The sequence below is a fragment of the Leptopilina heterotoma genome, unplaced genomic scaffold, assembly GCF_015476425.1.
Source record: "Leptopilina heterotoma isolate Lh14 unplaced genomic scaffold, ASM1547642v1 Lhet_88, whole genome shotgun sequence".
NCBI lineage: Eukaryota > Metazoa > Arthropoda > Insecta > Hymenoptera > Figitidae > Leptopilina > Leptopilina heterotoma.
This window is the reverse complement of record NW_025111191.1, coordinates 3,125,664-3,140,088: the sequence shown is the minus strand read 5'-3', so window position 1 is coordinate 3,140,088 and position 14,425 is coordinate 3,125,664. Positions and strand designations below refer to the sequence as shown.

Below are 14,425 nucleotides of genomic sequence, written 5' to 3'. Positions count from 1 at the left end.
TAAAAGTATAATTGAACTATTTAAAAAAAATTTAATTAAAATTGTATTTAAAATAATTGATTTCCTTCGAACAATTTTATTAAAATATTTGAAAAAATTGAATTCCTGTAAAATTGTATAAAAAATAATTGAAATCCTGCGATGAATTTTATTATTTAAAAACAAATTAAATAGTTGCAGAGAAATAATTATTAAAATTTAATAATATTATTAAAATTAAGTAATTATTGAATTCCATAAAAGAATTTTATTATTTATAAAAATAATTGAATTATTGCGGAAAATTTTATTAAAATGTGTAAAAAGAATTGAATTTCTGTGAAAAATTTTCTTATTTTTAAAAATAATTGAATTCTTCATAAGAATTTTATAAACATTGTTTTAAATAATTAATTTTTCCAAAATATAATAAATAGTATGAAAATTCTATTTTCAATAATTGAATTCTTGCTTAGAATTTTATGAAAAATGTTTTTAAAAAATTAAATTTCCATGAAAAATGTTATTATTTGTGAAAGTAATTGAATTATTCTGAAGAACTGTATAAATATCTTGTTAAATAATTGATTTTTTCGAATTTTTGTTAAAAATGCTATTTTAAATTAATTGAATTCTTGTGGAAATTTTATTATTTATGAAAATAATTGAGTTTTGGATGAATTTTATTAAAAATTTTTTTAAATAATTGAATTCTTTTTGGGAAATTTTATGGAAATACTAGACATTGAATATAATTGAATTTCGAATATTTTTTGAAAATAATTGAATCGTTTTTAAGAATTAGATTATAGTTTTTTTAATTCTAGCATTATCGAATTTAAAGTAGTGAAAATTCTAAAAAAAAACAGAAATAGTAGCTTTTAGTGGCTGAAATCTGAAAAAAGTACCCAAATAGTGGCATAACGTGAAAAAAGTAGTAAATAGTAGGTTTTAGTAGATAATTGCAAAGCCTGTAAGTGAAGTACTTATACTTCACTTACTTCCCTTTCACTTCACTTGAAATCGAAGTGATGTGAAATCGAGATGAAGTGAAAGTTAGGTGAAGTGAAGTGAAGTGAAAGTAAAATTACAAAATAGCACCCCAGATACTCAATTTTGCATTATATCTGCAGAATACGTCAGCAATTAAATTTTCTAATATGAAAAAACTCTACTCGAACATTCTAACATTAAATTTTATTTTATTACCCCCATTCTCTTTTCAATAAGAAATAATTTAATCCTCTACTACCACCACCACTTTTTTTTCCTCATTTCTTTATAGCACCCTTTTTTAAGAGAAAATTTCTCTCAATTTCAATTAAAAAAAAAAGAAAAGAAAATGACACTTACTTGAAGAAAAAAACGACGAATGAAAGAAACTAATCCTTACGATCGACACTTTCATTTTTTTTGCTCAAAAAACCAATGTAATAAAATACTGTGAGTGTCATTCAGAAAAGGGGGAAAGCTTTAAAATAATTAGTCATTAATGAGCAAAAGAATTGGACCTTTCAGAAGAGAGATAGGGTCAACAAGAAAAGACTAGACTGTAAGCGGCCAAGTCTTAACGAAAAAAAAAAGAAAAAAAAAAAGGAAAAAATTGTGGAAAGAGTGGGAGTCAAAAGGGTGTGGGGTGGAGGGGGCGGAGGTCTTCAGGGTAGTGAGAACCTTTCTACAGAATCTCAAGAGTAACGAGCTTTTTCTTCGAAAGCTTCTTAAGAGCACCGCCTTAGCACGGCTCGAAGATTTGACTCTAGTTCAAACGGCCAACGTGAAAGCGAAGGAGCCCAAGGGAAAAAGGGGATGCTAAAATATAAGTCGAAGAGAGTGAGAGAAAGAGAAAGAGTGAGAGAAAGAGCAAAAAAAGGAGGGGGGAAAGGAACAGCGAGAAAAAAAGAAAATTTCTACTACTACTACTATTATTACTGCTACTAAAAAAAAAAAAAAATACACGAGTCGTGCTTGACTTTTCATTGCGTCTTAACTTTTATTCTCCGTTTCACTTACGTTCGCTATATTTCTTTAAAGAAAAGAAAAAATGTTCCATTATTACTGGTCTTTACAGTTCGTTTCCAATTTATTAAAATTGAAAATCAATAATTTTTTCCGACAATTTGATTCGTGGCTTTCATAGAATATTTTTATTTTATTTATTTTTTTATTATTGAAATTATTAACAGTATTTTATTATTATTAATATTTATGTAATTATTATTGTTATTTTTATTATTATCCTTTCAGTAGTTGAAATCGATTAATTTAATACATCGGCAGATGTAATTTGTTACTATTACTATTTTTCTTATCCTTTCAGTAGTTGAGGTCAATCATTAGGCAGACATATTTATTATTATTATCTTTTCAGTAGTTAAAGTAAATTATTAGTCAGACATATTTATTATTATTACTATTTATATTTTCAGTAGTCGAAGTAAATTATTAGTCAGACATATTCATTATTATTATCTTTTCAGTAGTTTAAGTCAATTATTAGTCGGACGTAGCTTTTTATTATTATTAAATTTTTATTTTTATCCTTTCAGTAGTTGAAGTAAATCATTAGTCGGACGTAGCCTTTCATTATTATTATTTTTTTTTATCCTTTAGTAGTTAAAGTCAAATATTAGTTAGACATATTTATTATTATTACTATTATATTTTCAGTAGTCGAAGTAAATTATTAGTCAGACGTATATTTATTATTATTATTATTACTATTATTATTATTATTATATTTTCAGTAGTCAAAGTAAATTATAAGTCAGACGAATTTTATTATTTTTCAGTAGTTTAAGTCAATTATTATTCGGAAGTAGCCTTTCATTATTATTTTTTTGTTTTATCCTTTAGTAGTCGAAGTAAATTATAAGTCAGACGTATATTTTATTACTATTATATTTTCAGTAGTCAAAGTAAATTATTAGTCAGACATATATTATTATATTTTTATTATTATTATCATATTTCAGTAGTTGAAGTTAATTATTAGTTGGACGTTGCCTTCTTATTATTTTTACTATCCTTTCATTAGTTGAAGTAAATCATTAGGCAGACGTAGCCTTTCATTATTATTATTATTTTTTATCCTTCCAGTAGTCAAAGTCAATTATTATAGTCAGATATATTTATTATTATTATCTTTTCAGTAGTTAAAGTAAATTAATAGTCAGACTTATACTTTTTATTAGTATTATTATGCTTTCAGTAGTTAAAGTAAATTAATAGTCAGAGTTATACTTTTTATTAGAATTATTATGTTTTCAGTAGTCGAAGTAAATTTTTAGTCAGACGTATATTTTTTTATTATTATTATCTTTTCAGTAGTAAAAGTCAATCATTAGACAGACGCAGTATTTTATTATTATTATTATTTTTCAATTAGTTGAAGTAAATTATTAGTAAGACGTATTTATTAATATTATTGTTATTATTATTAATATTAGAATTATTATAATAGCTTAATTTGCAAACTAATTTTTCCGCCCTCTTGTTCTTTTTTTCTCGACAAGTAGAGGCTGAAAATTTTGCGAAACAATGTGAAATAAAATGGCGAGCAACCAAGAACTTAAATGTGTGGAGTACTGTCTAAATATTGAAAGACAAGAGAGCATAGGAAAAAAGGGGAATTGTTTGCGGCGTTGAATTTTAGAAAGACAGTAAAAGGGTCAGCTTGATTGATAAGGGTCTAACGGAAAAGAATGTGTAGAGGATGTTAAGGGATGAAAATTTCAAAAGAAGAGAGTGAGAGAGAGAAAGAACAAGAAAAAATATTCAGAATGGATGGGAGAATCCTCTCCCTCCTTTTTTTCTTCATTTCTTCATCTCTATAAGGAAGAGAAAAAGGGAAGAATAGGAGAGAGAATTGAATGTTAAAAATATGTACTATTTACGTAGTGTAAAAAAGAAGAGAGAAGAAAAGAGAGAGATACAAAAAGGAAGAAAAGAGAGAGAAGAAGAAAGAAGAAAAGAGAGAAAAGAAGAAAGTAGAAAAAAGAGAGAAGAAGAAAGAAGAAAAGAGGGAGAAAAAAGAGAGAGAGAAGAAGAAGAAAGAAGAAAAGAGAGAAAAGAAGAAAGTAGAAAAAAGAGAGAAGAAGAAAGAAGAAAAGAGGGAGAAAAAAGAGAGAAGAAAGAAGAAAGAGGAAAGAAAAGAGGGAGAAAAAAGAGAGAGAGAAGAAAAAGAAAGAAGAAAAGAAAAAAGAAAGGAGGGCGAAAAAAGAGAGAAGAAAGAAGAAAAGAGAGAGATGAAGAAAGGAGAAAGAGGAAAGAAAAGAAGGAGAAAAGAGAGAGAGAGAAGAAGAAGAAAGACGAAAAGAAAAAAGAAAGGAGGGCGAAAAAAGAGAGAAGAAAGAAGAAAAGAGAGAGATGAAGAAAGGAGAAAAGAGAGAAGAAAAGAGGGAGAAAAAAGAGAGTGAGGAAAGAAGAAAAACGATGGAAGAAAACATAGAGAGAGAAAAAGAGAGAATGAAGGAGAGGAAAAGAAGAGAGAACGAGGGAAAGAGAGGGGAGGGGGTAGTTGTTGAACTAGACCCCACAATTTTCGTTTACGGACAAGATAGAAGAGCAGTGTGTCTCTCTAAAAGCTGTGTGGAGTTAAGGTAGAAAGCAGGGGCGGGCATGCCACGTAATACATGTGGGTGGCAAGTGAAGACTATATATAGCGCATTGCGCCACGCGGAGTCGTTTAATGAGCCGGAAAAGTGGCACAGCTCCACCCGCTTCTACAGGAAGCAAGACATTAATGGTGCTGAAGTTTGAGATCTGGAAAAGCGTTCGCTTATTTCCCGCAAGGGAACATGCAAACTTTTCACAGCAAACATCATCCCTTCAACTTCATCATTTCACCATTTACATTTGCATATATATATAATACCCACGCCACATTTATTTTCTATTTAGTTTATGAAAATTGAAATACCTTTATTATTACAAGTAAATTAACCTTTATAATAATTTTTTTTTCTTTATTAATTAAATAAAATACCAACAGAGTATTCTTCTTCTTTCTTCTTTCTCTCTTCGTATTAGTAGCAATGTGTAAAGTAATACTGCATATTAGTAATACACAGTGCTACTAATACTGCGTATTATTAATATAAAGTGCTACTAATACTGCGTACTAGTAATAAAAAGTTCTACTAATACTGCGTATTACTAATACACAGTGCTACTAATACTGCGTATTACTAACCTACAGTGTTACTAATACTGCGTATTTTTAGCAAACAGTGCTACTAATACTGCGTATTATTAACAAAAAGTGCTACTAATACTGCGTCCTAGTAATAAAAAGTACTACTAATACTACGCATTATTAATAAAGAGTGCTACTAATACAGCGTATTATTAATAAAAAGTGCTACTAATACTGCGTATTTATAACACTTATCGTGCGAAAAAAAATGTGTTTCTTTTAAGGACTAAAAGTTCTACTTCTTTTGAATATGAAAAAAAAATGTGAAAGTATTTTTTTTAAACAAATATTTACTCACCTATAATTACAAGTTGAATTCGGGAATTTCTCGTGGGACTTTTAGTGAAATCTACCCTACATCTGTATTCGCCCTCGTCCTTGTCGTCGATATGATTAATATTCAAAGTCGCTGGTTCGGTTGCAGTTCGAAAATATGCACGATCCTTGAGATATTCCTCCTTCCAATGGGGACTTTTCTTCTCCGTATGTTTCCCTCTCATGTCAAAACTAAAAGCAAGAAAAATTTTAACGTTTTTTAATTTTATTTGCTTGTTAAATATAATAAATTTATTTATATACAATTTATTTAATTTACTATAATTATTTTTTTGAATATTCTAATTCGATTGTTAAAAATTATTTTATTAGTCGGAAAATGTTTCTTTGCTTTGTTAGAGTTTACTGACTTTTTTTAAAATTAATAAACAGCAGAGAGCAGACAATTTTTGAATATAAAAACTGCTGATTAGTAATTACTGAATACGAACTAGATTTTATTCGAAAGGATGATTTAATTAAAAAAATGAAATAATAAAAAAATATTCTAACAAACATTGGCAATTGAGGTATGTATTTATAAGCACAGAGAGTATGCCGTACATGCGCTAAGCCTTTCGAGTTTTCTACTCTTTTCGAATTTTTAGTAATCTCTCGTATTGTTCTCCATGTACAATGGCGAATAAACGACGTGAAAGGACCCTCAAGATTCCCTTCGGATTCTCTCTTGCTTTGGGAACGAACGTATATTGTAATTTCCGTTTCATACGATTCCACTGGGAGACTTGAAGCTCAAGGTCTTGAATATTGTTTGAAATTGTAAACGTGGGGGGCTCGGCCAAAAGTCGCTGAGAGAAAGATTATTAGACCGCGATAACGCAGAGGGAAATATTGCGTATAATATCAAAACTCAATTTTAGAAATTCTATTCCACAAACTGTGGAGATATCTAAGCAAATATGTATATATATATATAGTTAAAAAGCGGTATTAAATTAATCTCTTTAATTTTTTTGGAATTTTTAAATAAGAAAAAAATTTGCTTTTATTTTTAAAATATTAGAAAAAATTTTTTAAATGTTTTTGATTCAAAAATGCTAGAAATATTCCATCAGAATACTTTTGAATATTCCACCAGAATACTTTTTAATTTTCCATCAGAATACTTTCAAATATTCCTCTAAAATAGTTCTAAATATTCCACTGAAAATACTTTCAAATATTCTACTGGAATACCTTTAAATATTCCTCTAAGATAGTTTCAAATATTCCACCGGAATACTTTTAAATATTCCTCTAAAATAGTTACAAGTATTCCACTGAAATGCTTTTAAATATTCCACTAGAATACTTTCAAATTTTCCACTAGAATACTTTCAAATTTTCCACTAAAATACTTTCAAATTTTTCACTAGAATACTTTTAAAATATTCACTAGAATACTTTAAAATTTTCCACTAGAATACTTTAAAATTCGACTAAAAAACTTTGAAAAATTACACTGCACTATGTTTGGATATTTTTTTACATCTAAAAATAACGAATAAACAATTCGATTGTCTATTTTTATGATAGGAAATGAAAAATTGTTGCTAATGATAGAACAATATTTGGATAAATATATATAGTTTCCTGAGGGAAAAGGACACTAATTGAGGAAGTAGGATTTCCTCAATAATTATTTCGACGAATACGACACTATCATTAACACTATTGTTTGATAGTAGTAAATTGTCGATATTTGTGAATACTTAATACTCAAATAACATGAATTTCGTTAGAAAACTCCCAAAAGTAAAAAAGAAATTGTCAATAGCGAGCTAATTACATTCTCAGTGTGTTTTAGACAAATTGTCAAAATTTTATTACAAAAATAATAATCAATATTCTGAAAATAAAAACTATTATAAAAATCAAAAGCTGTATTAAAAATAAAAAAAAAAATTATCGTATAAAAACAAAGTTCCCTATTTAAAAAAAAAATTTTATAGAAATAAAAAAAAATAAATTGAAGACAAAAATTAATCAGTGAAAATAAATAAATGAATAAAAAAATAAAAAATACAAAATACAAAAATACAAAAATAGAAAATTAGTATTTTCGGAAATAAAAATTCTAAAATCGAAAACAAAAATAAAAATCACTGGTAAAAACAAAAAATTGAGTACTGCAAAAATAATAATTCTTCCTGAACAGATATAATAATAATTGTCAACTGCTATATGTATTATATCAAGAAAAACAACAAAAAACATTTCAGTGTCTTGAGAAAAAAATAAATAAATAAACAAATAAAGATAAATAAAGAAGCATTTTTTTCCTTCTTATAAAATCAATGACCTTTTTCGAGAGAATGTTGTAGTTTATGGCATGAGATTTACTCGGTAAATCTCAGTAATAAAACTGAACTAAAACACACAGTATTTTCTCTCAGTTCACAATATAGAGCCCCTATTTCGAGAACTTCCTGTAGCAGGATAATGCCACCTATTTTCCTTTATATGTTTTTCTTACAAGTCCTTTTTTTCTTCCTCCCCCGTCTTCATTTCGAGCCTTATCTTTAAAAAATAAAACAAAAAAATTTGCGACTGATTTTACACTTTTGATAAGTTTAAAATTATTTTGATAAGTGTAAATTCATAGTTTGTTAAAATTTTATTCAGATAGATTAAAACATAGTCTTTATATTTGAATTACTAAAAATGTTTACTAATTTGAATTCAGTCGAATTTTTGCTTTTTAAATGTAATAAACTTTACTGAAAAAGTAATTTTTACAAATTTTTTGCTTTTGAATTTAGTAAATTTCACTAATAAATAATACTTTATTTTTTTTGCTCTTGAATTAGTAAATTTTACTAATGACAGTAATTTCTACTAATTATTTTCTTGTCAAATAGTAAATTTTACACTTAAATAGCAACTTCTAATAATTTTTTTGCAATTTAATTAGTAAATTTTACTAATAAATAATAATTTCTATTTTTTGGCTTTTCAATTAGTAAATACTAATAAGTAGACATTGCTACTGCTTTTCTTCTTTTTTTTATAAGTAAATTTTACTAATAAACAGTATCTATTTATTTTTCAATTGGTAAATTTTACTAATAATAATATTTTGCTCTTAAATTAGTAAATTTTACTAAGAAATTATAATTTTTACTTATTATTTTCAATTCAATCAGTCAATTTTTCTAATAAATAGTAATTTCTACTAATTATTATTTTCTTTTGAATTTGTCAAAAAAAAAATAAATAAAATAAAAAAATACATAAATAAATAGTGATAATTAAGAAATAGTGATTTCTATTAATTTTTTTTCTCAATTTCTAAAATTTACTAACAATAATAATTTCTACTACTTGTTTTCTTGTCAAGTAGTAAATTTAACTAATCAATAGTAATTTCTATAAATTTTTTTGTTTTTCAGTTAGTAAATTTTACACTTAAATAGTAACTTCTAATAATTTTTTTTCCTTTTAATTAGTGAATTTTACTAATCAATAGACATTGCTACTATTTTTCTGCTTTTTAATTAGTAAATTTTACTTCTAAAGAGTAATTATATTTTAATTAGTAAATTTTACTAATAAACAGTAATTATTTTTCAATTAGTAAATTTTACTAATAATAGTAATTTCTATTAATAATTTTTTTTCAATTCAGTAAATCTTACAAATAAATAGTAATTTCTATTAACTTTTTTTTCAATTAGTAAATCTTATAAATAAATAGCAAATTTTTACTAATTTTTTGCGTACTAATTAGTACATTTTTCTAATAAATAATATTGTCAACTAATTATTTAAATTTTAATTAGTATATTTTACTAATAATTACTAATTTCTACTTATTTTTTTCCATTAGTTAATTTTTAATTAGTTAATTAGTAATTTCTAATAATTATTGCTTTTAAATTAGTAAATTTTACAAATAAATAGTAATTTCTACTAATTCTTTGCTTTTAGTAAATTTTACTAATAAATAGTAACTTCTACTAATTTTATTTTCTTATTTTCAAAAACATTTCTAAAACATTTTTAAAACTTTACTAAAACATTTTTAAAACATTTAAAAAACTTTTTAAAATAATTTTATTACATTGTTAAGACATCTTTAAAACATTTCTAAAACATTGTTAAGACATTTTCAAAAAATTTCTGAAAAAAATATTTCTGTATAATATATAATTATCTATCTGCATTGTATGAAGGGAAAATTTTCCTTTTTCTTTTTGCGAACAATGCAAAATTCCGAGAGTAAAAATGAAAATATACAACATGAGGGGATTATAGAATGTTTAAAATCCACGACATGTAGGGTATAAGGAGTCGGGGGCAATATGGTTAACATATATGTGCCCAGCCTTCTCGACTATAATCTCGGAATTCTGTCGAGGTAGCGAACTATGCAGGACACCCACTCGCTGCCTCAAACGGGCGCATATCTATGTCCAAGTCTCGAAATGCTTCGGCACAACTCGACGTTGCGCGTTTCATGAAACTATTATCTGACGACATACACACTCACATACAAGAATATGTTAAATTTACCCCTTCTTCCTCCACCCCCTCATGCCTTATCATTATCACACTCTAGATATATAATTATTTCATCTAAAATACACACCGATGTGAATATCTGCAAATACAAAACGATTTTAGATTTTCCAAACTTTCATTTTTTCTCATTTTTACAATCAAATATAAGAATTTAAAGTTAAATTTAAATTTATATTATTTCTAAATTTGAATTAGAAAACATGTTTACTAATTGAGTTTTTGCTTTTGAATTAGTAAATTTGAGTAACAAAATAGTAGAAATTACTATTTGCTACTTAATATAACTTCTTGCGTTTTAATTAGTAAAGTTTACTAACAAATATGTAGAGATTGATATTTATTAGTAAAATTAATTATTAATTAATTAATTAACTATAATAATTTAAATGTTCTTTCAATCATTCACTTTTTCTGTCCCTCATACTCTGAAGCGAGCTCTGAAGTTGTCTTTTGTTTATACTTTTGTTTTTTGTTATCTTTAGATTGATTGTATATTATATTACTAGCTAAACTATCCGCGCGCAAGCGCGCGGGAATGTTGTATCAAACTGCTTATTTTAAACAATTTAAACTCCATTTTATTTAAAAAAATGTTTAAAGAAATAATTATTATTACTTAACAAAAAGTTTGAAATAATTAAAAGTGGAAAAAGTTAACAATTATAGAAAATTAAATTTTCGCATTTTATATTATTTTGAAACTTTAAAGTTTACCAAAAAAATTTAAGAACTTCGAACTTCTAATTTTTTTCTAAATTCAAATACTTTCACTTAATGGTCTCAATTTAAATAGAATTTACATTACTGGACCTGAACTATGGCTAGACATGGTGGCCACTGGTCAGGGAAAACCTGGAAGTCAGGGAAAAGTCAGGGAAAAATAAATAGGTCAGGGAAATCAGGGAAAAGTCAGGGAATTTTTTAATTAGTCAGGGAAATTGTAAAGATTATAAAAAGAAAAAAAAATTTATATAAGGGAGACTAGGGCTAAAAATTAAACAGCCAAAACAGTCAAATTGCATTATCTTTCTAACGGAAATAGTTAGATATAAATATCAAATAATTTTTATTTATATCAAATATCCAATTAATTGAGTGAAATAAATAAATTAATTGTTTCAAATAACTAATTATTTGCATTAAATAAATTCGTTTATTAGAATTAATTAATTATTTAATTGATCCAATTAAGATTTATTTGAGTTAAATAAATGTGATTCAAATAATTCAAGTTATTTGAAGCAAATAAATATTTATTAGATCCAAATAAAAATTATTTGAATCAAATAAAATTTTTGCAAATAATTCGAATTAATTGAATCAAATATTTTTTTTCAGTATATTTATGTCATTAGGCCCATAATTTTGTTTTTTATTTATAAATAAATTTTAGTTTATTAAATTTATAATTGTAAAATGTTACAAAATCAAAGTTTTGAAAAAAGAACAAAACATTTATTTTACGCTAAAATATTAGAAGCTTTTTTATGAAATGTTGGTGAGGACAATTGGCCTATACAAGATTGATCTATTTATATATTTTTGCATCTAAACGGATTTATTGACTAAAAAACATCTTTTCAAAATTTAAGTTTTAGCCGCAGTCTCAGCTACTTTAAGATTAAAGATTTAATTTTAAAAATAAAGAATTTTATCTACTTCTACAAATTGATTCAAAAATCCTTAAAACATCCTTCTCAACTGTTTGAAATGAATAGTAGTTATTAATAATAATTTGAGATATATATTTCTTATTTAAATTATTGTTCATTAGAAACCAAGTTAAAAACACCCAGAATATTGGTCAGGGAAAGTCGGGAAAAAGGAAATTTTTTGACTGTTTTTAGTGGCCACCATGCTAAAACAATTCCAATTAGTATCTGGGTCATAAAAATTAATTTAATTCACAATTAATAAAAAAATAGCCACAGCCGGTAACCAGCAGGAGGTGAAAAATTATTTTTTGAGCAAATTTTATCTTTTACATTGCTTATTTTAAACAATATAAAGCCATTTTAATTTAAATATACTTTTTAAAGTATTAATTGAAGCACTGAAAAATTTCGCTAATAAAGTGAAATCTGTAGTTTATCCAGGTAAATGTTTTTTGTCGTGCATAACGAAAAAATAATTAAATTAACATCAGATTTTCTAAATTCAAAATAACGAATTCAACATAGAAATTAATCATTTTAGAACTTTACCAAATTCACCCCAGAAATCACTGAGTCCGATAAATTAGAAGAAAGTCAGACAAATGGAAGTTCTATTTTGAATTTCTAAATTTTAATGTCATATTTAACGTATTAGAAACGAATTTTAAGTGAATCCTATAAATTTTGTTAAAATACTATTACTGCTGTTAAACTTTCATGTTGTACGAAGAAAATTGAATCTCGCAAAAATTGTTACATATTTTATACTTTTATTTTCAAAATAATTTTGATTACGAAAATTTTAATTATTCCAAAAATTAAAAAAATAATTATTCATTTAGCTTTTTAAACAAAAAGTTCCGTATCTTTTGAAACTACCATAACTGCAAAAAATTAAATTAATTGAAAAATAATAAAGTTAACAACTTTTAATTCTAATTTCTTTGGAAAACAAAATATCTATAGTATAAATACAAACTATAACTTGCATTAATTATTTAATTACAAGATGTAATATAATATTATAATGAAGCATAAAAAAAATATTCTAAATTCGTTTTTAGAAACAAAGAAAAAAAAATTTCAGATAAATTTTAGGCGTATGATAGCCCCTAAATTTTAATTCTATATATTGGTTGTTTAATTGAATTTTTAACTTTATAATTATTATTTACTCGGCAGGTATGTGTCCATAATTTAATGTTAACATTATTTAAATATTGGGAATAGATATTTGATGTAATATATTTTTAATTGAAAAAATTGGCAATATATTTTTATTGATTTGTTGAATATTCTATAAATCACATATTAATTAAAAACATATGAAAATTAAGACACGTTAAAAGTTCATAAAATAAATTCATATAATAAAAAATATAAAAATAAAACTTGTATTAAATTACTATTTTATTAAATATACTTTGATAATTTAAATTTATGTTGTAGTCTTTAATAATATAGTAATTATTTTAAATTATTATGAAAATAATTAATAATTTTAAATTATGAAAAATAAATATTATATTTTTAACAATTACATTATTTAGAGTTTTGCAAGTTAAAAATTTATTAAAAAGTTAAAAAACTAAATATTCTGCATTAAGAAATTTATAAAAATAAAATTCAATTGAATGTAAATTATATCAAATAACTTTTTTCAATATATTGAAATAATGTTAACATTAAATTATAGAAAAGTATTTACCTTTAGAGTAAATGATAGTTGTAAAGCTAAAAATTGAATCAAACACTATAACAGTACTGCCAGATGATTGAAACGACAAATCTTCAGAATTTTCTTATTTATCTTCAGAAATCTTTAAATTAATCAAAAAACTTTATTCAGATTTTGGTTATAATTTTTTCTAGAATATGATAAATGAAATTAAATTTCACAAAGAATTATAAAGAAATAAATTAATATTGCTGTGTTTGAATCTGTTCGCAATTTGAAAGTAAAAGTTTTCAATGTTTTTAATTTTAAAAATTAATGCACTGAAAATGACTAAAATTTTGCAAAGTTTTTATTGAAAAATTTGGAAATAATTAGTCATTTGATTTTTATAAAATTTTTTTTTTAAATAATTGAATTCTTTCGAAAACTGTTATTAACATTTTTGAAAATAATAAACAAGAATAGTTAATTATGTAGTTAATCTGAAATTAAAAAATTAATGTTTATATTTGAAAATATAACATTTTTTGATTTGCAAAATAATAAATGGAACAGTAACAATTACTTTAGTAATTAATAATTATTACATTTATTATTATAATCATAAAAACGTAAAGAACAAAAATTATAATTTATCTTTAAAAAATGGTTTATTTATATTATTTAAATGTTTATAAATATTTTCATAATTACTTGATATATACACAGCCTTCATAAAATTTTCAAACAATCTTCAAGTTTTTACTATATTTCTTCCAATCTGGCAGCACTGTACAATAATAACATAAACATTGAAAAATTTGGCATTTAAAAACATAAAAAATGCTAATACTTAACCCACAAAAATTAATTTTCAAAACAAACGTATAAAAAACAAAAGAATAACCATAACTAACTTCAAGTGTGGACAGAGATCCGGAAATCTGGAATCACGACGATTATTATATATAATTTTTATTTTATTATCAATTCAAAATTGTAATGACAAATAGAAATCATCACTTCTTTTCATTAAAAGACTAAAATTTTGTGAAATATTATATTATGTCTAATTGAAATTATGCAGATTTTTGTTTTTTT

General features: G+C 24.5%; 1 protein-coding gene across 4 annotated transcripts in view; it reads right to left on the bottom strand.

Annotated features, from left to right (window-relative positions):
- LOC122511627 (nephrin) overlaps positions 1-14,425 on the bottom strand; it is a 411,680-nt gene that overhangs the window by 92,057 nt on the left and 305,198 nt on the right. For all 4 annotated transcript variants that reach the window (XM_043627001.1, XM_043626999.1, XM_043627000.1 and 1 more), the window contains one exon: positions 5,472-5,680. In XM_043627001.1, the coding sequence (XP_043482936.1) occupies positions 5,472-5,680 (209 nt within the window). The remainder of the gene's footprint in view (positions 1-5,471; positions 5,681-14,425) is intronic.